The 26,135-nt window shown below is 35.6% G+C and overlaps 2 protein-coding genes and 1 long non-coding RNA gene across 4 annotated transcripts; 2 read left to right on the forward strand and 1 right to left on the reverse strand.

The window, feature by feature from the left end:
• The first annotated feature begins 130 nt into the window (after positions 1-130).
• LOC135614836 (uncharacterized) lies at positions 131-16,362 on the forward strand. Its single transcript, XR_010487756.1, has 4 exons — positions 131-299; positions 4,667-4,904; positions 10,702-10,857; positions 15,548-16,362. It is a non-coding gene; the product is annotated as an uncharacterized LOC135614836 (long non-coding RNA).
• Positions 1,894-15,818, reverse strand: LOC135614832 (ABC transporter G family member 41-like). Its single transcript, XM_065112600.1, has 24 exons — positions 15,418-15,818; positions 15,157-15,280; positions 14,821-14,905; positions 14,491-14,573; positions 10,719-10,878; positions 10,558-10,634; positions 10,296-10,349; positions 10,089-10,179; positions 9,625-9,926; positions 9,256-9,537; positions 8,866-9,179; positions 8,618-8,778; positions 8,438-8,541; positions 8,197-8,350; positions 7,973-8,113; positions 7,793-7,866; positions 7,369-7,701; positions 6,927-7,217; positions 6,469-6,552; positions 5,068-5,201; positions 4,646-4,873; positions 3,344-3,515; positions 3,003-3,257; positions 1,894-2,325 (listed from the first exon to the last, which is right to left on the reverse strand). The coding sequence occupies exons 1-24, from the start codon at positions 15,816-15,818 to the stop codon at positions 2,059-2,061; spliced, it is 4,371 nt and encodes a 1,456-aa protein (XP_064968672.1). The 3' UTR covers positions 1,894-2,058.
• Positions 16,363-20,344: 3,982 nt separating the features above from the next.
• On the forward strand, positions 20,345-25,804 carry LOC135614838 (pto-interacting protein 1-like). Of its 2 annotated transcripts, none has more exons than XM_065112649.1 (8): positions 20,345-20,613; positions 21,716-21,818; positions 22,308-22,558; positions 22,632-22,758; positions 23,257-23,536; positions 24,550-24,682; positions 24,786-24,872; positions 25,463-25,804. In XM_065112649.1, exons 2-8 carry the CDS (start codon positions 21,743-21,745, stop codon positions 25,598-25,600), a joined length of 1,092 nt encoding a protein of 363 aa, XP_064968721.1. In that variant the 5' UTR covers positions 20,345-20,613; positions 21,716-21,742; the 3' UTR covers positions 25,601-25,804. The 2 variants fall into 2 exon arrangements, with proteins under 2 accessions (XP_064968721.1, XP_064968727.1); XM_065112655.1 differs by having other exon boundaries at positions 20,473-20,613; positions 21,711-21,818.
• The last annotated feature ends 331 nt before the right edge of the window (positions 25,805-26,135 follow it).

The raw sequence follows: 26,135 nt of genomic DNA on the forward strand, positions 1-26,135 counted from the left end.
ACTATCTAAATATCGACTGTAACTTCAAATAAATAGCATGTGCTGTTTTTGTGGATGAATTCCAGTATGGATGGAGGATCTACATATATATGCTTTATTAAAATACGTTAAAACTGCGTAATGTTTTTGTTTTTGGTTCTCTCGTTATTTGGAGATTACAACCCGTTTTGTGCCAAACAGAAAGAGAACGTGACCGTGTCTCGATCGCCCTCATCTTTCCCTTCCACTCCCTTCATCACATCGGAACCCTTTAAACCCTAACATCGTTCTCCAGACCCGACCAATTCCGCTTCCTTTGGGTACGACATTCTTTTACCTTTTAAATCTAATTCTGTTGATTTGCAGTTTATGATTTCTTGGTTTTCTTGAAATCTCCCGGAAATCGGGTGTTTTTGCTTGAAATGTAAGGGTTGTTCTTGCCATTGACGGATGGTGCGAAAAGAATCAGGTCGTGAGAGTAGATAAAGGTTCGTTCCGACATATGGAACTAGCTCACTTGCAAACCAGTGGATAATGTATCGTCCATATATTATATTGATTGCTTGCACACGCTGTCTGTGTCACTGAAACTGAATAGCTTTAAGAACCGATTCTTTTTGGGAGAATTTGTACATGTCATTTAAGATAAAATATATAGTTTTCTCCACTAAATAAATCAAAATAAAATAAAATCCCATGCCAAAAGACAACATTCTGATTACATTTCGTAATGCATGTCAGTTTTTTTTTTTTTCTTTCTGAGAACTGGATTATTGATAATGCTGGTGGTCGTGTTATTATCGGATGTTGCAAAAAGAATTAGATTATGAGAGTAGATCAAGTTTCTTTCCAACATCAGGAGACTAGGTCACTTGCTAACGAATGGATAACCTATCTTCCATATGTTATATGGATTGCTTGCACGTGCTGTTTATGTCATTGAAATCGAATAGCAGTAAGACCCGATATTTATTGCGAGAATTTTTACATGTCATTTCACATAAAATTTATAGTTTTATTAAATAAATAAATAAATAAATTCCATGCCAAAAGACAAGATTTTGGTCATATTTCCATAATGCATATACAATAGTGAATAGTTGGTGTTTGATGAGAAAATGACGGTAGCCCTTTTCTTCTTTTTCTCCTACAGATTGGTATGGATTAACTTATATTCTTGATATCTTTGCCTGAAGATAGGATAAAGTTATATTGCATTTCCTTTCATTTGATGCTGATTGTTTCGATCTCACTGCGATGACTTAGTGCACAATATAATTACTTTTTATATTCCCCTTGATGGTTCCTTTCGAATTATGAAATCCTTATGACACCAACATGTCATGTGGAGATTTAGGTTACCATACAGTGACACTTTTTTCATGTTATATAAGTTATCTTTATTTTTTTTTGCCAAGGAACAAAATTATCAATGAGTTCAATGTAAGTTCTATACCAAGTCAATCTTGTTAGTAGACAATAAGCTCTAAAACGAGCAGTGCCAGTTACATTAAATAACATAATCAACTTTAAGATAATATATGTGACATGACAGAGGAAAGAAGTTCAGGCATCCTTGTGTGTCTTGTATGTTTAATGTAAGAAAATTCAAGTTGATGAATGAAAGTTGAGCCATGCATTTACTTATCACCAAGACATGATTTACATGTATGTAAAAGTTATTCTATTAGTTATGTTGAGGCATGCATATATTGGTTTATACCTGCATTTTGATGAATTTTTGCTGATTTACCAATATATGCATGCCTCAACATAAGTGTACAAGAAAAGTGTACAAGAATTTACTGGACCCTACCGGTATTTCGATCTGGGCTCAGTACCATATATTGGTTTATAGTGGATTGTACTGATTTACACAACAAAAGTGTACAAGAATTTACTGGACCCTGGTACTTACCTTCGAGCATAGCTTAAAATTATTTGTGGGCAATATACACCATTGGAGTCACCAAAAGATCCAATGTTCCTAGTAAAGACACTTCTTACACTATTGACTACCATAATTTCCAAGCTGGCAAAAATTCAGAATTCTGTTTACAAGTATTCTTAAATATCTGTTTACCTTGTCTGAAAATTTAGCTTCCCAATAAAATAAGCAAAAAGGGAAGCATAGATCAATGGAAGGGCAAGAAGAGCAACAGCAACGAGCCCTAAAAGATTGTGGTGAAAACCAAAATAGTCCTCTAGGAAAGAAGCTATCGATTTGGTTTCTCCAAACACCATTATCTCCTTCTGTACATCCCCATACTGTGAACTGAAGAAGCCATGCAGTGACCAGGACATGGGACACAGGTAATATAACCAGATCCACCACTTTGGAATTTGCTGCAAGGAAACAAATAATGTTTAATTTTTTTACCAGTAAGCTATAGGTACTTGAACTATTATTATAGGATGACTCAAACTATTGCATCAAGCAACTAAGGATAATACAAATGAACACCTTGCTTTAGCTTCCAAAGCATATTTATCCAAGTATAACATATTGTGTTGTCATATTCATTTCTGGATCTCACAGTATTAAGCTGTGAGAAATATACCTGTTCTTTTCCCTATACTAAAAAAACTGTTATCATGCACTTAACTCTGTTAATTTGATCTGTATAGCTTAGTTCTGCTACTTTAGATCAGGATCTGCCGTACCGAGTCATACCGCCCGGTACGGGTGGTACGTACCGGTCCGACAAGTTGTTGGTACGCGGACCGACTGTTACCTGTCCGAGAGTACTGTAGTACTGTAGCAGTGTTACAGTACTCGATACACCTGGGTGTACCGCTCGGTATACCGTACCGTACCGGTACCGAGCCCAGATCGAAATACCGGTATGGTACGGTATTGCGAACCTTGCTTTAGATATCGATACCAAAATGCAATGCAGATGAACTAGTAATTGTTTGTTTGTAGGTTGTTATCCTGCAGTATGTTTGTTGTTTGCATATGGAACCAATGTAGTATATCTAAATGCTTATGAACTGAAAAGAAATGTAAATGCTGGACTTACGGGACTTGGCACAATGAAGCCTGAAAAGAGATTAAACAAGGTGTAGCAAACAGATGCCAATATGGTAGCCACTTGAACATTTGGGGTCAATGAAACCAGCAACATCCCAAGGTAAATGAAGTAGAGCAATGTGCAGAACATGGTATAGAAGAACCAGAAGAACTTATAGACCGTCCAGTAGTAACCAATTGCTGGATATGCTATAACCATAAATAATACCACTTCTATTAGTACATAGGGAAGCTCAATGACCACCTGAAACAGAAAAGTGTATCTTGATCAACATTCAGGAAATGATCTTCCTTTCCTTACCAATACACTATTAGAAAAAGCTGCTAAACCTGTGCAAGGGAGTAGGCCCAATGGGAGTACATTCCTGCAAACTTCTCCCGGTACAGAACAGTTCGCTCAATTGAAACAAATGGTAGAACTGACGAGCAGTTGTTTATTCCAGTGAAGACTGTGGCGACAAACATTGACCCCAACATATTGAACAGATCTTGTTGGTTGTTTCTTCAAGGAGAAATATGTGTATTAGTATCTAGATCCATGTATTATTTTAAGAACATAAAGTATGTTTCAAAGCAAACTTTAAAAACTTAAGCATCATATATTTGTGTATGTATTACAACAATGATATGCCAAATCTAGATTAAGAGTGATCCCTATTTTACTGCAGGATGCATGTTCAAAATCTTCCCACCTCTTTCTACTTTTTATCAGTATCATTATTGATTTACCAAATAAGGGAAGAATTTTAATTGCTGTCTTGCTTCTATCTGCTGTGATGCAATTTTGGTTTCAAGTCCAGGAAGTCCCTCTGCACTTAGCTTCGATGTTTGTCTTCTTTGGTAACTTTCGCCTTTGTCTTTTATGAAAAAGTTGAAGTATTAATCACCAAATTAAGTGGAAGTTCATGTTGACCATATCAGTTTGTACAGCCAATACTATTGTGCCAATCATAGCAAAAATACTGTTATTCTAAATAATATTGAAATATTTTTTGACGTGGTGCAACATACTGTATCATATGGATTAAGTTCACATACCTGAACTGGTATTTGATTCTGTTTAATTCTTTGATATCCTTCTATAAGGCCCAACAATTAGTTGTTGGAGTTCTTTGGGAGTAAACATCAACTATTTGAAGCCATTTTAAATGGCTTAGATTTACTCTTTTGGCTTAGTTTCTCATTGCTTTTCTCTTTCTTGTTTTCTTTTCAATTTTTTATCTCTTTGTACCTATTTTCTTTCTTAATGTATCAGTTCCAGCTTTTGCTGCTTTGCCTAAAAAATTAAAAAATATGATTGTTTGATGATGGCTTTTGCACTTTTTGATTAAATATGGTCGCCATTTATAGATTTATTGCCTCAACAGCATTAGCAAAATGACATATTCTTGTAAGAATGTTGCTGTAGATTGATCTTTATGGAAATTATATTCTGTAATTTTAATGATTTTGTCTAAACCTTTACATGTAATCCTCTCAGCCATGTGTTATCTACTAAACAACAATATGAATTCTGGCTCTAGACTGAAATATATTACTGCAAATTAGCATATATGTCCTTTGTCCATGTCATATATCTACATATTTATTTACCAGTTTATTATGCATCTATGTGAGAAAACAGGTACTTACAATGTCTTTCCATGCTGCCAGAATATTAATCCAAAGATTATGGATGAGACAAGGGTAAATGATATTCGCACCAAATTATATGAAGGACTTCTCCAGTAGGACAAGTATTGTTTCCAAAGGCAAGCTTTGAATTGTACCCAACTGTTTCGTGGATAGCGTGTTGGAAAACTCAGATCTTTCAAATCCGGTGCTGGTGTGCTCAAGCGCTTAACCAGCTCTTTGCTGTCCCTATATTGAAAAATGATCATAGAAGATTATGGTGAGCAATATAATATGTAAGGATGATGTCATCATTTTTTTTATTGCTAATAATGTGCAAGAGATCATAATTGTCATTAGTGTTTTCCTGATATATTATCATATTTTCATTAGTTAAAATTTGTATACTATCTTAGTTAATTTTGAGACACTTTGATGCTTACTTATAAAGGGACGATTCCTTATATATCTTTGCAAAATTTACTTCTAATTGCATCTCCATTGATGTATTGGTAACCTCCAACATCCATGTTGCTGGATTATAGTTATCTCTAATCCTCGGTACTCCAGCTATTCCCTGTCATACGAAACAAAGAAGGTGAAATTGCATTAATATAAAACGTTTAGTATTTTTATATATCCCTTTAAATTGATATCCCTTTAAAAGTGTCATTCAAATGAGAATATTATGTTCATTTTAGATACTTTTAACTTTGCAAGGATAGTAGGTGATTTTCAAAGTCATTATTTATTTATTTACAGAGCACAGAATAAAAACCATAATAGATGATCGAGTAACCGACGCCAAATATTTGGGACTTTATGGCTTTGTTGTTGTTGTTGTTGTTCTTGTTGTAGATGCTCGAGTGTTGTTTTTAACTTTTACATTGTGATCAGTGAACTGGTCCCATTGATATTGAGGATCGTTTCTTCAATGCTAGATGTGGGCATAATGGGAAGAAAGGTTGAGCTTAATACTGCATAAATTGAGCTCAAGTTGGACCTGCTGAAAACTTCATGATGGCTTAATTGTTTGTTTAATCAATACTGAGTCACATCGAATGAATTTGGTCTCGTTTGATACTCTCCTATTCTCACTTCTGATGTAGTCCGTGATTGAGATGGCTTATAAGGCAGCATCAAATCTCAAAGTGCAAACCTGTTAAAATTCCCATATGATTCTGCATATAATTACCATAGATCACTTTTGAGTGATCTGGGGGAACTACAGTTGAGGGTATTGATGCAAACTTGAACCAAACATTTATTGTGGATGTGTAGGTGCCCAAATGAAAATCAGTCTTCTACCCTTTTGTTTGAAGGATTAAATAGCAACACTTTTACTGAAGAACTAAGTTGCCTACATTAGTATAAAAATGTCATTAAAATTCACTAATCAAGATTAATCTTTTGGCTGTTAAGAAGAAAGCATGGAAAACATTAATGGGTTCAGACTTTCAATTTAAATATAAGAGACACAGGATGGAAGTGGTGGAGAGGTAGAGGGAGTGAGCACTTAGGTCTCTGCATTTGATGAGTTACATTATTTAGAACATTGTCATGTCCATTTGTATGGTTTACTTACATCAAAATTTTTTAGTTTGTTGAATATAGTTGCTTCTGTTCAAGCTATCATAATAATAAAGTAAATTTATTTGGAGAATAGAACTTCAAAAAATATCAACAATCTTTGCTAGAATTTTAAGAAACTAGGGGCATCAAAGATAACAAACAGACATCTCATAACATGCAGATTCTATTAGCAGAATCAACATTACCAGCCATTGGTATAATTTAAACATAGAAGAGAACCAACAATGAGATTGAGTTTAACAATGACTTGCCTCAAAATATTCAATAATTTTACTAGAATGCTTTCCTATTGGTCCTGTGTAGATCAATTCTCCTCCTCTTTTCATTAGAATCAGCTGTGGAAAATTAAACAAAGATATGTTTCATGTTAAGTGTCAAAAGAAGTTACAAAAAAATTAAAAACATAAAAACAACTTACATTAATACTTCTAATGACTTGAATAGGTATTAACTAGATGACTTTCTTAGTTTAGTACAAGTTTAGAATGAGAACAAAGATTTATATTTTTTGTTTCTAGCATCTTGTTCGCATATCTAAGATCGTCTTGTAAACTTCCGTAGTATTTTATTTTCTAGAACCTTGCACTGATAGACATCAATTATATGTTTGCTGAAATTAGGTTTGGCTTTTAAAAGAACTATTTGTGGCATTTTGGTTTTTTTTTACTTCCAACCTTCCATAATAAAGATGGAAAAATATCCTACTTACCTCATCAAATGCTTCAAATATATCAATACTTGGTTGGTGGATGGTGCAAACTACTGTCCTTCCTGTTTCAGTAACATTTTTCACTGCACGCATGACAACAGCAGCTGCCCTAGCATCCAGACCTGATGTTGGCTCATCCATAAATATAATTGATGGATTGGAAACAAGCTCCACAGCAATAGTTAGTCGTTTCCGTTGCTCAGTAGAGAGACCATTGACCCCCTGTATACCAACTAAAGAATCCTTGATTCCATCTAGCTCGATCGTTTCAATGACTTCATCGACAAATTTCTGAAGACCAATATTTAAGTTCCAAATAAGTCAAGTACCAGACAGCTAGTTCTAGTTTTAGTGTCCCATGATTTGAATGCTTAATTTATGATGGATTTAAAGCCAAAATAATGTCTTGAAGGAACAGATTTATGTGTAGGATATAGCTTACAGATCTTGTATTTGCATCAATTTGAGGTGACAGACGCAGCCAAGCTGAATACATGACAGATTCTTTGACAGTAATTTGTGGAGAATGTATGTCGAACTGTTCACAATAACCTGATATCCTTGCAAACGTTTCTTGTACCTTAGGATACCCTCCAATTCTTATGTCTCCTTCAACAAAACCACCAGTTTTTCTTCCAGAAAGGACATCTAAAAGAGTTGTCTTCCCTGCTCCACTTACTCCCATAAGTGCTGAAAGAATTCCAGGCTGGAAAGCTCCTGTAATATTGTGAAGCAGCTGTAGTCGTTTTTCTGCAGGGCCTTGCTCTCTCATTTCCTATGGCACAAGAAAAACAGATTTTTCTTCCTTGAATATCCATCAACTATATAAATCTATGATTACCAATATGACTGGTTAATATGCTTACTGGAGGAGTCTCGACATAGTAATTCACATCCTGAAATGATATGGTTAGGGGAATGAAAGGCAAAACCATCTTTCCTGTAAGATTAATCATGAAAGTTCTTTTAAATTACTCATCCTATATCCTCTAAATGATCTCTATATTACATTTATTAGAAACTAAAAGGCAATGAAACAGTCTTACCAGTTCTCCTTGGTTCTGAAAGAGGTACAGGTGATCCAGTAATGGACCCTTTTTCATTTTGACCTGGAATGTCTTCATTTTCCATACCTTGTATCTGAGAAAGCTTTTCACGAGAGATAATGGCTCGAGAAACCCCAACAGCTGAAATATAAAACTTGCTAGGCTGCTAAGTGAAGATCAGAGCGAACTTATGAACCATTTATAGTTAGGACAGTTTAACTCACGTCTTTTTAGAGTCAAGGACAATGTGAATGCTAAATTCAGTAGCAAGGTTGACACTAACAGTGCTCCTACTGCTATCCAGTAGAAGTTGCTGTTATAGTTGAGTCCACGGCTTGTCAAGACTTGCTGCCCGATTGTCATGTTTGTTGATAAGATCTGTGATTTATGACAACGACAAAAGTATGTAAAGATTCAATGAGATATTATGTTGGCTTGAATTGTTATGGGACTATAGTATTTCACCTTTTGCCATCTTGGTGCATGAAATTCGTTAACAGTCAAGCCAATCTCTATGTAAGATAATGGAGAAATCCAGAATCCCCATTTTAACCAATCTGGTAAAGAGGCTGCAATAACAAAGTAGTTTTATTAAGTCTGTTATTATAGTGTTGGTTTCATCAACTGAAGCTGAAGCTGCCTTACATTTTGGAAGAATGAAACCGCCAAACAACAGGATTACTAGTAGGCACATGGTACCACCAACTGTGGAAGCTACAGCTGTCTGAAAATAGGATGCAGTGAATCGAAATAGTGATAGTGACATTTGGTGGACACAAAAGAGTAGAAGGAAATAGCGGAAGAACCTGTGAGAGCATTTGAAGGAAATGATGATTTAGAAGTGTTCATAAAAAGAAGAATATTTGCAGTCCTGTAATCTTCATGTTGCTTACCTTGCTGCCTCAGGACTATACCCGATGACATAGTAAGTAATTGACGTCCACACTAATGACTCTACAAGAGATATTGGAATTTTTAGGATAGCAGATGGAATTGCATATGCCCATGCGGGGTAGAAGTAATAGTCTCGTTGTTTGTAGAAGACTGGAAGTCTAGAAACTGTCATAGCCAACTCAGGGAATCCATTTACCATCAATAAGAGAAGTGCATAAAAGAGGGAACCCATATAGTAATTAGCATGAATAATGTCAACGCCTAAATGTGTTCGCAAAAATACTGTCGCCGTGATGATAGCGATAATTCCAAGCTGCAGTGCAAATGATTTAACTACCTCAGCTACTGAATACAAATGATAGGAAAAGTCATTTTTAAGTAGTAGCTACCTGGGTTGTTTTGAATGTATAGACAAATGAATTCCTTTTCATGAGAAGAAATTCCCTTGCCATGCAAGCTTTAAGCAGTTCCCACTTAGATAATGAATAACTGTTGAATGATAGTGCATTTTTATGGCATTGAGACTTATCATAAGGCTTTGATAGTTCCTCACTTAGACTCTGTCCGATATGGTAGGCCTTGAAAGCTATAGAGAATTGGTCTACAGTAACATAACTATGATTTTCATTTGAATGGAACCAATACTGCTCTTGGTCTTTTCTTGACAACACCTGAGAAAAACAAAAAAATATAGGTGTGAGGCATCTGGTGTACATGAAAGAAAATAAGATTGTTGCAACATTCAAGTTTGTAATTACCTCCTGGAGAAAATCAGCAACTCCTTTTCTCTCTGGGCATTTGAATCCACATTGTGCAAAGAAGTCAAGAATTTGAGTGCGAGGACCATGATAAACAATCTTTCCCTCTGCCATTAAGATAATATCATCAAATAGTTCATAAGTCTCGGGTGCTGGCTGAAGAAGTGAAACCACAACAGTAGATTCTGTGATATGTGCAAATTGTTGAAGGCATGTCACTATCTGAAAGGTAGTAGAGCTGTCCAAGCCAGTTGATATTTCATCCATAAAAAGAGCTTTTGTTGGTCCAACAATCATCTCTCCTGGAAGACGAAGTGATTAACGAGAGAACTTTACTTAAAAGTGTATATTAAGTAGATTGTAGTATGCCACCATGTGTTTCTTGATTTGAGTTCTCAAAGGTGATGTATATGTTTTTAACTTTGCAAGAGAAAGCAAGCAATATTGCCTCAAAGGTGATGTACCTGTGGTTAGTCTTTTCTTTTCACCACCGGAGATGCCTCTTCTCATGGCATCCCCTATCATTGTGTCTGCACATATGTCCAGTCCCATTATCTGATAATCCAGATCAAATTTGACTAATTAGTTTCAGTATGTATGGGACTGAGTAATGCCACTATAGTGATCTGACAATTGTAGAGTAGTTTGATTGTGGTCCTGAAAGAAACTACCTTCAAGATATAGTCTGTTTGGAGGCTTCTTTCTAATCCCTTCACTGATATTGCCTGTACAAAAAATGTCATATATGTATGATATTGGGATATGTAGCTATGTTGCACCAACTTTATCTATTTCGACAATATGATAGTTTACTTATTTTTGAAATTTGTTTCATGAATGAAGATATTTTTTGCAATGTTATCAAAGTGAGAAGCCCATATACATCGGTCAAAAAAATTGAATTTAATCAATATGAAGTTCTTTATGATATACCTTCATGTATGTATCTATGTTAGGATCAGGGATAATTCCTGCCTGCTTCTCCCTTCTACTGACTTCCTTCATAATCTCTTTAAAAAGCATGCTCAGTAAGCTTTGTTGTTAACTTATACTGATAATAATCAAATATTTTGAAAGATCCATTAGGTTCTCACCTGCTCTACTCCCAACACCTTGAAAGCGTGCAGAAAAATCTAGTATTTCCCTTACTGTCATCTCGGGAATATGTAGGTCATATTGGCTTATGTAAGCTGATGTCTTCTCAGGCACGAACTCTTCCAATCCAAGGCCGTTGTAAGTAACTTCACCTCTTACCTGTAACAACTTGCTATGTTTCATTGAAAATCAAAACATTTTTTGCTGAAGTGGTTATAGAAAGCTTGTGGGTTATTCATATCTAGATAATGTTTAGTTGTTTGCTGTAGTTTAAGATACACAACAATATTGTCATGTAATGGTAGTGTTCTCCGAAGCTTAGAAATCTGACCATGATAGAATGTTCTACATACTCAGTGGAGAGCACCAGATGGTAGTAGTCTAGGAAGCTTAGGAATATGACACATGATAGAAAACACATATGCATTGTACAGCAACAACCTTTTAAGTTGAGAAGTTTGGTTCTGTAGGCTAAAGTGCTAAATCAGTGATGACTTCAAAAATATAAATACTCAAAACTAGTCATTGGAAACACTAATCAATTTGACTTTCCACATTACTGAGATTCCAAAAACATATTTTAAGATGTTTGCATGATAATTAAGTAGAGAAGTTTTATGAAAGATTTGCATGCACTGGATAGTAATGCAGTGGACAGTTATCTTTGGAAGGCTGGAAGGTTATCTGCTTCAGCATGTTCAGAAAAAACCACATGAGGAATGAGTGTGCTTGTGTACTTGCAAGCTAAGTATGGATAAAAAGATGAAGTGATTGAAACATTTTGATGTCCTCAAATAAGATTACTGGAAGCAGTGATAGGCCTTAGGTTAGTTAAAGGGTTGTAGTACCGCAGCCTTGATTTGTCTGCCCAGACTAAACTTGGATTAGGTGCTGGTTTCCATCATGCTATCCGCTGGCAGGTTAATGCAATTTGATAACCGTTAATAACTTGATAAAGATATGACATGCATTTATAATTATGTGTGTAACTGTAGATTTCCTTCATGTTTCTGTTAGGCTAATTGTTACAATGATTTTACAACATGTCTAAAACAAATTTGAAGTTTCGACCTTTTTGTCATTCCTTCATATTTTTGTGGAAAGTACATAAACCATGTTCAGTTGTGCTTGAGCAAGTCAAACTTGTAGTTTTGTGTTTTAACCTATATCTGTTTTATTTTAATTAAAAAGAGTTAAAAATAACTGATTAGCAAACATTTAACCATGATGAGGTTCCACATTGTTAGGTTATCCTTCTGGCATTTAGATTATGAGAAATAGTTCAGTTGGTTAACCATGATTAAATTTGGTGTGTTCCCAAAGACTTGTTTAGAAATATGTTGGTTCTAAGATGTCCTAGTTCAGTTACAATTGAATGTCGTGAAACCAGTAGGATATAGAGCTTTACTTGATTAAGCATCTAGTTATGTTAGGATTTAAATCAAACGTAGAGCCACAAAATCAATTGTAATTGGTTTTGTTTGATGAATAAAAGTCAAATGTTTATCAGTTGGTTTCATTGTTACATCTTCAATCTGATCTATCTACTTTCTTTTCAAATCAGTTAAATTTTTTATTAATCTCTTAACCCTACTATCTCTGTTAACATAACCATACTATTTGAAACCATACAATCTATAACATGATTGGAATTATTAGACCTGAGATTCTAATAATTAAAAATAGATTAAGGTTTGAAGCAAATCTTTTGAAAACAAACTTAATTTCCCACTAACATTGCTACAGGTTTTATGTACATATTATGAAAATATTTCAAGAGATGAGTATATTTCAATCATGTTTTTAATTAATCTAGATAAATTACATGATAAAATCACTAGGGAGATAATGCAGTTGATTTTGGAAAGGGGACCAACATTGTGTATGATTGAACAATAATTATAGTAACCATTTTAGTGTGCAACTAGTGATTTTTTTTTCAATCACAGCAATCTTCAACCAATTTTTTTTCTAATTTTTCAATCAATTTTGTACTAGTGATAATGAACTTATTAAACCTATTGGCGATGAAATTTTCTGATATATGCCATTTGCTAGTAATGCTAAGTTAATGTTAATAGTGCAAGAAATAAATTCTTAAGTTAGAAAATGGAAAAACTCTAGATGAGAGGATTCCATTAAGAATGTGTATTTGAAATGTATATTTGATGTTTAGATAGTTTGGATTTATTATGTCATAAGGTTGAGAGCTGGATGATTCAGTTGAGCTATGTATCTGTCATGTTGTGCAATTGGTGCAATTAACTGATTGGATTTAAAGAAAAGTCCTTGAAGATGTCTTAAAACTACCAATGATTCATGGATAATAATATGGAGCAATTATGAAACAATTGTTCAATACAATAGCACCAGCGCTGAGGATTCGAGGTAGGTAGCTACTAGATACAGCTCTAATTAGGATAAAGGAATCCTTGTAAGCCCAGTACTTTCAGTTTAGGAGAGGTTGAGAAAATTTAAAGAAGAATTGGTGAAAGACAATGAAAAAGGAAATTGTCGCTTCAATTATTTGTAAATGTTGTTCCAGAAAAATGCCAAAGATGGGTAAGGTTTCAAATATGGCTAGATCAGTGCATTGAAACTTGAGTTAATATTTGCATAAATGGGCCTGTCTACATGCTTTATTCCATGTTCTTGATTTCTGAAGGACATTTATGTAGAAGCCTCTGCATCCTTGCTCTAGTTCAATTGAAGATAGACAAACAATTATCACAAAATGAGGTCAAGCTTTTATAGCTTAGCAATTCAATACAAGGAAATTTTCTATGCGTAAGCTAGTATAGTAAGATAAATTTATGAACCCCAATTCATACTAGAACCACAATAATTTAATAAAGCAAAGCCTCGACCTAAACTGAGTTGGACTCTGAGGAGGAACTGTTTGATGATCATTTAATGAAATTGACTCGATATGATCTGCAGAAAATTCATTTGAAGATATTTTTGGTCTTATTGTGAGGTTTGAATAGTAGATATGAATCATAGATTTATTATTTCCTTTCTTGATCTATTATATATGATATATGCATTCCATTCTCCACATACTATAATAACTATCTGATGAAAGGAATCATTTTGATAGAGATTAGATCTTAAAGTGATAAACTTAACGACTTTGTTTCTATCAGATAAACTTTCATCTGTACTTCTCAAGCAACTGATATCTGCATACATTGCCAGAATAAGCTCATGCAATATGGGCTAGTTGGCTGGTGATGTATGCTTCTTGTACCAAAGTGGGATTACTGGATCTCCGGAGTAGTACAAGTTAATCGATCCTTCAGGTAGAGAATAGGACTTTGAAGCAGTTATATGTGTTTTTTAGGCATTTTAGATAACTAATAGGCTCCAACTCCAATCTAACTGATTTATGACAGCAGAATAAAAATTATGATGGCTTAATATCTGTCAGGCAGAAGCAAATAAAAGACAAAACAACTACAACTTACCAGCTACAAATTAAAACAGAGAAGAAAAAACAGTGATCTTAAGGAGTACACTAGTAAAAAGCCTGGTATGATACTGATAGATGTTTTATACAAAAGGAATGATTGGAATGGATAAGCATTCTTATGACAAAGTAAAGCTATATATGCTTTTTGTGACTTTGTAGATTTAAATGTGTGAAAGTCAATTTGTTCATAAAAGAAATTAAACTGTCACTGTGTCATTTATATTTTTGGACTTTCCAGATGAGTAACTGTTGATTGTACTATTCTTGCTCTTTTTCTGAGTAGGCTAAAAGATAGAAACCTTGAGAGATTTGTCTAGTTTCCCTGAGAGAGCTAGCAAGTAGGTTGTTTTTCCACATCCTGGAGGTCCAAGCACCAGAGTCATCCTGTAAATCAGATAAATTTAAATAATTAATCTTCTACACATTGTGACTATGTCCCATATAATAAGAAGGAAAATTGGGTTATCATTTTGTCTATGCATATATCAGCTGTACTTGGAGACTGTGAGGATTGATTCTTTCAGACAGAGAGGAGAAAGAGGGCAGTGTATTTTGAACTAGTCTTAAATGAAGCATCTTATCTCTCTTTTTTCCTTTCCCCCTTTAAGTTGACAGTTCTCTAAATACTTTCCTGGACGGCTTGATGACCCCACTGATGCCTTTGAGAATGTGAATCTTGGCTTCAGTCTTCAATCCTGGCATCTTCGTGAAACCCTGTTTCAAAGAAACTTGCACTCTGTAAGCTCAAAAGCATGTTCTTGGATTTGATGTGGTGCTCATTTGTTGAAAATTTCCTATATTCTGAACATAGTTTGACAAATATAATCTGATGGATCTGGTACTAAGAAACAAGTGTTTGTACATCAGTCTGATAATGCATAAACACCATCAATGTGCTTATTGTTAGCAATGCACCTGAATCTAAACTATATCATCAAGAATATGGAGTGACTCAATCTTCTTACCGATATCATGCTCTTTGCAGTGTTCCATAAAGTTGGTAGGGGCTTCCCTTCAACCACTAGACATTCTGCTTCCACAGACAGATTCTTGTATCTCACCTCTATCGTGGGCAATTTCACATTTACCCTGTGGAAACAGTTGCCCATGGTTAACCATAGATTATTGGAATCCAATCAGCTATAACCATGATTTCTCAGGTGATTTACATGGACCCAAGAGGAGAAAGAAAAATAACAAAACGTTCTCAACATGATGCAGTTTACCTGTCTATCCTTTCTCTTTGTTTCTGTAAAAGGCGAAGGTTGTCATTTTCAATATGCCTGATGAGATTTTCAATGAGAAGGCGCCTTTCTAGTGCTCCCAGCTTGGTAACATCAATGATCTTCTTTTCAGATTTTTCTTCAGCAACATTTCCATCATCTCGATGATCAAAAACAGATGTTCTCACTCGTTCAAGGGTGGGTAATCTCTCAATTGCAGCCCAAGTCAACTCATGCTCATCGTCATCATCAGCCCTCGTAGAACCAACACTGGAGTTTCTTCGAAAACTTGATGCAGCAATTCTGAATGATGACCTGATGCTTCTTTCTATCTCTGCTAACTCAACACTCAGGGTCTCACTTTCGTTCCTGCCCAGCTGATCCATCTCTTCTTCTCGAGTCATTGGGAGCAAGACAGTGGCTACTGTCATTTGAAGTGTATGGTATTTGTCATTCAACTAATCTGAATGTGATGGTTGAATTTTCAGTTGAAGGAGGTGCATCGTGGAGCTTCCACACATTCTCTTCCTTTGTATCCGCCTAATCTTATAACTTTTATGACGTCGGTAACCAATCTTTTTTATTTGTCCCCAATTATTTACACTGGTTGCACTGGAAGACTTAGATTTCTTCACTATTTTAATGTGCTTGTGTAATTAATAAGATACCTGGCTGTGCTGGCAAACTTGCAGATCCACCAATGGCATGTGGAATTGTGTTCATTGATGGGGATTCCAAAGTTTTTTCAACAAGTGACGAGATTTTGTTTCTGGGAAACTGTACTTGGTTGTGATTTATATTTGTCTTGAGAAAGGTATGCATCCCACCATAAAATATTTTCCCTTTGGCGAATCATTACATGTTGTTGGTGGTGGTGGTGGTGGTGAATAACTATGTCCAATTGATGAGAGTACAATTCTTCTCACCACTGCTGCTTGAATTCTTCGAGTGTGGATCACTTGTTTGCGTGGGTTTTTCAAACAAGTGAACTATATTTTCTTATCTTGTCCTTTGACCTTGAATGTGGTGCTTTTAACTTGTGATGTCTCTTTCGCATTGCATACTATGATTTTGTTTCGTAGTATATGCTATGGATGCTGACAATTCTTCTGACTTCATGCCGTGCTGACTTGTTCACCACCTGCACATCTTGTTGTTGAGAACAGAGGAGGAAACTTGGAATGCATCCAAAATGTGGGAGTAAGTGCTATCGGAAAACAAATCATGTGGCTCATCTGCAAGAATATATATATATATATATATATATATATATATATATATATATATATATATATATATATATTGTACAGCTTGGTTCATCGAGTAATCAATCTATTTTTGTTTTTGGAAAAGAAAATATAATAATTATGTTATTATGATGTGTTTTTCTTAATAATTTATAGCTTGGTCTTCAACTCAAGTCTGTTCGCAAAATTAGTAATCGGTGGGTTGTCGCATCCCAAGGCGTCAAAGAAAATAATAAAAAGGAAAATTACGGAAGTCAACGGTTTCGTTCTTTCATCAAAGAAAGAAGAATGGTTGACGACGTTAACACGTACGACGTCATGGCTGACGAATCCCAGGTCTTATCCACCTGCCTTGTGTTCTTCTTTAAGGTGTCATCTCACCCAAAATAATTACATCATCCATTAACCATCAACCAAATAATTATGTTAATATTGGTTATTAACTAGATTCAGATTTATCGGTGGATTAAGATTAATTATGATTAATATTATGGATCCAAATACAAGGAGGAGTACTACTCGATGGATTACCATTTCTTCCTATAGATAGATATATTTTGGTGAAAAAATATATATCTTATATGTTTCCAACAATTTAGAGAAGAATTCTTAATAATTTTATATCTGGGGTTCGATTAACTTGGGAGAGATATTCCTTGTATTAGATTTTTCACATAGTAAAAATTTTAGTTTTTTTTTTTCTGTGAACATATATAATGAGTATTGAATCACATAAAATATTTTTATAATTTTTTATGTTATCTTTATTATTATTATTATTATTATTATTATTATTATTATTATTATTATTATTATTATTATTATTATTGTTATTATTATTATTATTATTATTATTATTATTATTATTATTATATGAAAGTCTGCTCTCCATGAAATTGTAACAATGCAAATAATACATATCATCGTCTCATACAATTACAAGGCTTACAAGTGGTACAACTTTATCTCAAATGACGACTTGATTGATTATACATGAATGGCACCTAATCTTGTCTCTTAGCATATTTAATAATAATAATTATTAGTATATGTGAATCGATTAGCTCAGTATCATTCTTAATTGACCCAAAATATGGAACTTTATAGAAAGAAAGACCTTACGCTTAACAACTAAATCAATTATCATAATTAATGTCATCATTTGACCTATTGATATATAATGATCCCTACCTACGGTTTGGACATAACGGATACAAAAATCACCGACCTCAAAATCAATCCATCAAGTAGTTTTTTAGTAATATGATTTATGATTGTTAAAATTCATAAACAAATATATTTGGATTAACCCAATCAAATACTTAAGATAATGTTGAGTATTGGTAGGAGAAGAAGAAGAAGAAGAATAGTTAGTATTTCACATCGAGAAACAAACTCATTGCCACATCATATACCTAATTAGATATGTGTATGCAATTGACAATGGTCGTCTTTTTTAATTGTCGAAAGAGATATAAGATATGTAAATGTCATTTGATTCACAAAATAATACCTGATTTAGGTCGACTATCACATGGCAATACGGACAATTTTGACTTGGATGAACTTTGACCGATGACTAATATATTGAGCCCAGAGGTTGTTGTTAGATATGATATTTTTATGCTATGCATGAGTTATACACTGATGGTGGGAAAATAAAAATATAATACAGTAATTTTTATTAAATACCAAGCAATGCATTTAGTGATAACTTTATTATAACAATTTCTAGAAAATATTTTGATACTATAAGACATCATTTAAATTTTATTACATGAGGATTTTTATTTATTTATTAGTGAATCTAATATACCACCACTTAATCAATGCTCTAAGAGTAAAAATTTCATTAGAATCGTATGTAACTCTGATGTGACAATACTACTAAAGTCTTATTGTTCTATCTATCTTAAGTTCTTCCGATGTGCTCTCATCAAACATCATTAGCGAAGTCTCATGTCCTTAATTTGTAATGTATTTTCGTTCAGCTCTCATCAATCAAATTAATATCATAAGCGAACAACAGAGAACACAAAGAAGATAGGATCTTCTTCAATTATTGTAAGGATATCATCTAGTTGGACGGCTGATGCACGAAGAAGGCGTCGGTTTAACGGTTTAAATGTCTCACCATACAAGTCTACTTGAAGGGGATCCCAGTGCACATAGACCAAGCCTAACGTAGCATGGACCGAGCCGGCCCAACCTGTTTCTCTTGAATCGGTCCATGGTGTGTGAATTGAGCCGGTCTCAACCCAACCCAAACTTAGCCCCATCAATCACACACACACACACACACACATACCCTTTTAACCCAACTAGCAATGTCATTAAATTACATAATTTGAATGGGTCTTTTATTTTATGATTTGCTGAAGGTTACAATATGGATAAGAGTCCATGACTTCACCCTCTATGTGATGTGATGGATTATTTTTTATTATTATTATTATTATTATTATTATTATTATCATCATCATCATCATCATCATCATCATCATCATCATCATCATCATCATTATCATCATTGTCATCTCTAAAAATTAGATGAAGCCATGGAATGAGCCACTAAACCTTTGGAGAAGAGAGATTATTTTTGTAATTAGCATCCTATGTATTTAGATGATTTAGATTATTAAGAATAAAAAATTAAAAATTATGCAAATATATACAAAATAATTGCCTCAATCACAACTCACCAAACCATTTTTTTTTTTCTTTCTTTCTTTCTTTTCTCCCTTTCTCCCACAAATTTGCTTTCAAAAATTTTGGATCCAAAAACACTATTAAGAAACTACCTCAATTAAATGGTTATTATGTCCTGGTATTATAGTGTTATCTTCCTAACTCTTTTTCTTAGTACATGTAAACTTCCATTTGGCACATTATAGTACTATGACAGTCAAAGACAAGAAGGCAAATGACCTACTTCTACCTCGCTATCGTACCCACTAGCATACCAGTTCTGTTACCGGCTGTTCTGTGGGTCCCGTTGCTATATGTTTACGACGATACAGGTACGTATTAAGGATTAGTCGATAACACAACGACGCAAGGATGTTCATATTGGATTAATTATTCAGATATTTAATCCAAGTCGGCCAGATTAATATCACCTTAATCGAATTTAAATTGGTCCTGCACACTTGGATTGACCGCCAATGTCAACGTCAATGCTTTTATCCTTTTCTAAGTTCAACTGTGTTAATCCTTGTGCACAAATTATTCTTTTATCGTAATTAAATACCTATTTCTTTATCTCTACTCATCTCATACTTCTTTGATCATTACTTTAATCCATTTTAATTAGGCTAATGAAAAACGCGCAAAATAATCATCCTAGTCGAAGACCAATTCAGCACTCGATCAGGGCCGTACGTGGCGATGGATCCCACCGGATGGACGGCTCCATGGATACGATTGACTCCTTCAACCGTACGCCACTTTTCGATGGGAAGAATGGTCGAATGCAACGCCTGGCCCGCCTCCCAAAAGACTTACCCATCCTACGTGGCTTCGTCACGGGTCTGATACGCGGGGCCCAATCTTGGGCGTTCGCGATGGAGTCACGTACGTGTGCCTTCTCTTTTGTGCTTGGGTTGGTGAACAAGACGGAAGGAGTCCGCGTGGACGAGGGCGGTGACCCGACGGCGTCACGGGTTGGCTCAAGTGGAATGTTGCGTCGGGTCAACGGATGGTTAGCGCACGGTGGGTGACGAGAATGCAACACCGGCATGTAAGAAACGATGGCTAAGGCGACCCCCAACCGTTCTCACTGCGACTTCGCTCGCTTCGTCTTGCGGGAAGCGTTCTCCTCCGTACCCCGTCATCCTGCGCGCCGTCCGCTACCTTGCTCGTAGCCGCCGGTTTCCTGCCCATCTGCTGACCTTGCTCTCGTTTCTTCGCTCAGCTGCCCTGCTCGGGAGGCGAAAGCGCGTCGGAAGGACAGGTGAGATTTCTGCGCTGCGATTCCCTTCGTTTTCCCATGAAAGTAGGGCTTCTGAATCCGATCGTTTCGTTGGACGATCCTTGCTTATACTGTAGTTTCCGTCCCTTCTCAACTAATTTTGTTCCATCAACTCTTGTGGGTTCTTCACCTCTGTGGATGAAATACGAAACGGGAAGTGATGAAAGGAAGAACAGAACCTCGAGTAATTGAGTTTTGGGGATGGTGGATCTGTGTTATTGTTATTATAAAGTTGAAAAGATGGTATCTTTGTGATTCCAAAGCTTACATTGGTCTCTATAAGCAATCGTTTTGTTTGGAATCAGTATCTTCTTTTGTTTCCCTAACAAAATTCTGAAGAGATGGAACCATAACAATGTTTTCTTGGTTTCATATCTGTGGTGTGGAATTAGTATGAGAAGTAGGCGTGTCTACAAGTATTTGGACTAGTAGTGCAGATGAAGATGAACACGCATTTGATTTCCAGTAATATACAAATACAAGAAGCGATGGACATGGTTTATGCGCTGCTGTTGTATATCTTAGGAAAGTTGTAATTCCATTTTGTCTCCGTTCTTCTCTAACAATCTACCAATCATGGATCTTAGAGGGAGAGGAGTTCTATATATATCACCAGGTAGAGTTTCCAAGCAAGTGGGCAACACGGAGAATTCTATCTTAAAAAGACAGTGAATGATGCAGAGTATATTTGGAACTTTGTTGCTTTTTATATAGATTATAGTGAAACCTTTTTCGTTCGTTTATGATTTGCAAATTTGTCACTGGAGAACAGCAATTAATCACCTATTTTTCATATAAGGTAGAGTGTTGATGCTTATTTGGATGATTAAATGAGACTACCTGTTAGCTGAAAAGTAAGTATGATTTTGTGTTCACAGTTGTTTATAGAATAAACAACATTAACTACTTTGTTTTCGAAAGGTTTCATTTCTTTGTAAGCTTTAAACCTCTTTCTCTCTATTTCTATTGATGATACAATATTGCATTTTGAAGAACCCTCTTGTTACTTGAATTGCTAATTTTCCCAAGGTTGGCTACTTCTATCTACTTCTTTCAAACTGAATACATCTATTTTTTAGTGCAGGTGCAGCTGCTTTAAGTAATTAAAATCATGTGCTTCCTATTCTTTAAGAAATCTGGTGCCCACCGGCCTAATTATGAGCGGCCTTACAATGATAATTTAGCAGGTAATTGTCATGAGATATATATCTTTTAAAGCATGTTTTATGCTAGGCTTTTGCTTGACCAACCAGTATTGTTGTATCTGGAACTGTTCATATAAAAATGCATCATTGGTAATGCTAATCAGCTTGTAGAACTGTCATTCACACAGTTTTTGTCGAGACTCATAAAATTTCACTGCCATTTGCTCTTTATCTGTATGCCAAAGTCACAAAAGTGATGGTGTTTAATTCATTCTAATATATTGTTTTAGTCTTCCTAGTTATGTCAATTCCCCTTGATTTACATTCCATGAAACTACATTTCCATGAACTACATAGGTGCTTAGAAACACTTTTCGATAGTATGATGAATGGCTTGGATATCCATATGTTTAAACAAAGGTTCTTCTGGCTAAAACTATCTACGGTCGCTAATCGTTAACATGTATATCATTGAAGCCCTCATCTCATATTTCCCTAACATTCTGAGATGAAAATTTCATCTTAATGCAGGTCATGGAGGTGCTAACCATGCCACAAACCATCCTCCTAACAGTGCACCACCTGTCATAGTCCAACCAATTGCGGTTCCTTCCATTCCAGTGGATGAGCTAAACGAAATCACAAAAAGTTTCAGCAATGAAGTTTTAGTTGGGGAGGGTTCTTTTGCTCGAGTTTACCATGGCACCCTGAGGAATGGACAAGAATCTGCCATAAAAAAGTTAGACACAAGTAATCAGCCAGATCAAGAGTTCTTGGCACAGGTGTGTTGATCATTTCTATTCATTTGTATGTTCTCAGTTGAGTCTGGGGGTTTTCTTATACAAAGATCGACAGGTATCCATGGTGTCAAGGTTGCAACATGAGAATGTCGTTCGGCTGCTTGGTTACTGTGTTGATGGAAGTCTGCGAGTTCTTGCTTATGAGTTTGCAGCCAGGGGATCCCTTCATGATATCCTACATGGTATAAGTTGATTGCATCTTATGACTCTTTATTTAACAAGCATAAGTTTCACAGTTTGCAATTTGGATTGGACTGGTCCATACCAACAAGTATTTACTGCATGAACCGGTACATGGACCACCCATATTTCGAGCAGTTTGATCTAGTTCAATAATAATAATAATAATAATAAACAAACTTTTAAACACTCAGTTAGGGCTTGCGATGTGAGTCCTCTTCTCCATCTCATCACATGCAGCTCTGCCATTTGCTGTCGGATTCCGAAATTGCATTCTTGGATAAGTATTACATTTGTTGGTTTGAATCACTGCTAGGAAAGTCTTGTTATGCACTGTAAGTTTTAAGAGGAACAGAATATTTACACTGTTAATTAATGTCTCCTAGACATGAGCAACACGTTCAAAGGTATGTGTGCTACTGGAAGACTGACAGCTACTCTCTTGACATAACATGGCAAGACTATCCTTTAATTGCAATGTGTTATGTATGTCAACACAGGAAAGAAAGGTGTTCAGGGGGCAAAGGCAGGTCCAGTTTTGACATGGGCGCAACGAGTTAAGATTGCTGTGGGGGCTGCAAAGGGTCTTGAATACCTGCATGAGAAGGCACAGCCTCGTATCATCCATCGTGACATCAAGTCCAGTACTATATTCCTGTTTGACGATGATGATGATGTTGCGAAAATAGGTGACTTTGATCTATCAAATCAGGCTCCTGACATGGCGGCACGCCTTCACTCCACCCGAGTTCTTGGAACCTTTGGTTATCATGCTCCAGAGTAAGTTTTCTAGTTGTCCGTTGTTAGATCATCAGTAGTTTTTTTTGCATATAAATTTCGTGTGTAAGTTCTTCTAATTCTTTAATATTAGATCATCATTTAGTTTTCACATATAAATTTGGTGTGTCTATAAATGAAATTTTCTTTCAGTATAGACTAAATTGCAATGAATGATATTCTTAGGAGCAAGGATTATAATTTTGTATAGACCCATCCATACCAATCGATATGAACTAGTAAGCGGACCATCTATCTCCTTTTCGAGTGGTATAGTCCAATTTAATTTAAAAAAATAAAATAACTTTTGTGAATTAAATTAGGTCTTGCAATTTTATGACGCCTTTTCTCCGTTCTCGATACGTAGCTGTCCACACGCCTATCTCCTTGCCGCTGACCTCTCTTTTGGTATGCTTCGTCCATTTTATCATCCTCCTCTTCTTCATTCTCTTCCTCTATCACCTCCTTTTTTTTTTCCTTTCTCTTCTCCTCCTTATTCTTTATCCTTTTTGGTATATTATACTAGTATACCAACATCGAGACACTGGTACTAATTATGTGTACCAAACTGGCTTAGGATCGGTATGGGTCTAGTGCGAGATTGCATTCTTTGCTTAGGAGGATATTAGCTTGCTTGTTATAGTTGATGACTACTTATACTACTGAGTTCAGAGAAGGTTTCAGTACTACTGGATATGGGTTATATGACTATGTGAAAAAGATCATGTCAATCCAATATATCATTCACCAGGTCAGAGATCAATTTCGATTGGTGGTGGTCAAGGATTTCCATGCTTTCCTAAACATGATTCAAAATGCAGATCATACTGATGCTTGCCATCTGAACCATCAAACTGGATATTTAATCATATAGGGGCCAAACTCAACATTGACCATGGTCTGCTCAAGCTCAGTCTGACTTAAACCCTAAATAAACCACCTTGTCACCAGTACTCCTTTCATGAATCATAATCCAAAAGGCCTCAAGTTGAAGCTTTTTGTTCCTGGATTTGCAGGTTTGCTATGACAGGGCAGCTTACTTCCAAAAGCGATGTTTACAGCTTTGGGGTCGTTCTTTTGGAGCTTTTGACCGGTCGTAAACCTGTGGATCCCAGTTTACCACGAGGACAGCAGAGTCTTGTGACATGGGTATGAACACTACTACTACTACTACTACTACATTTTGTTTCCCTCACTTTCTTTTCCTTCGCAAACAATGTAATTGCTCGGGGAATCATCTGGCTATGTGCAGGCAACACAAAGACTAACTGAAGACAAGGTGGATCAAATTGTAGATGAGAAACTAGGAGGAGAGTACCCTCAAAAGATTGTTGCAAAGGTAATGCTAATGCATTATTGATGCATAAGAATGCATCCACGCAAATAGTTCAGTGCCTTTGCTACAAGTTAACAATAGAACTATTCCCAAGGCAAATAGAACTAACTAATCATGAGGCAAAGAGCCGAGAAACTCAACATCACTATTCCTGAACTAACTTACGTCTTTCATAGACCATAAAGGTTCTCAAGGAATCGTAGAAACTTAGTGTTTTTATTTGAGAAAAATATATTTATAGTGTTTTATGCTAGAAAAATAGATCCTTCAGGATCGATCTATCTTGAACAATTTATTGGAGATGCAAAATGAACAAGTCACAAGCAAATGTTATTATTTTGTTTCCTCAAAAATATGTTACATTTAGATGATAGAATATCGAGCTAAAAGAAATTGGATTGCTTTCTCTCGATAAAATACAATATTAATCTATCCATAGGTAGAAAGAAAGTATGGACTATTATATACTTTGTTGGAGATTATCTTGATTGTATTTAGTCACTTGAAGCTTCATGCTTAGTGAGGAAAACATCATCCAATCTTTAGTCAGTTGCTTACACATTTCTGGTTGTTGTTTGTATGATTGGAAACAGGTGGCTGCAGTGGCAGCTTTGTGTGTGCAGTACGAGGCTGAGCTCCGCCCAAATATGAGCATCGTCGTCAAAGCTCTCCAACCTCTGTTGGGTGCTCGTAAAGCAGTTCATCCTGGCGAGGCAGCACCACGATTTTGATGGTAACAGGTTTGCAGGTTGTGGTGTCGCCTTCTCTGCAGGCAAAACCACGGAAGAATTTGGTGTTTCTTCTTTGTGCATTGCAATTTATATCATGATTTACTTTTTGTGTGTGTTTGTTCGTCCTCTGTATTCAGATACATGCTATTTGTTTTGCGTCTTTCCTACGTATTTGAATACAATATTCAAGTATTATTAGTAAAAGCTCTCAAATTATCGAACTAAGAACCATTCTTATCATCTCCAACTAGCCTATATCTAGATCGCCGCCTTCCATATCGTTTTGTCATGATCCAGCTCAAGCACAATGAGATTATTGATCTATTATCAATGACTTTATTGCTACTTCCACAATATTTTTTTAGCTTCATCATCTTGGATTGCTACTCTCCCCTGCCCTCCGTAGTATTTCTTTTTTGCTATGTATCAAGATCTGAAATGAAAACAAAAATTCTTATAGAAAAGACAACCACTATGCTTGTTGACTTCTACCTCCTGAGTTGTTGGATCTCTGATTTGTGCTATGATTAGGAAA

Source organism: Musa acuminata, chromosome BXJ1-3, assembly GCF_036884655.1.
Source record: "Musa acuminata AAA Group cultivar baxijiao chromosome BXJ1-3, Cavendish_Baxijiao_AAA, whole genome shotgun sequence".
In the NCBI taxonomy this organism is placed as follows: domain Eukaryota; kingdom Viridiplantae; phylum Streptophyta; class Magnoliopsida; order Zingiberales; family Musaceae; genus Musa; species Musa acuminata.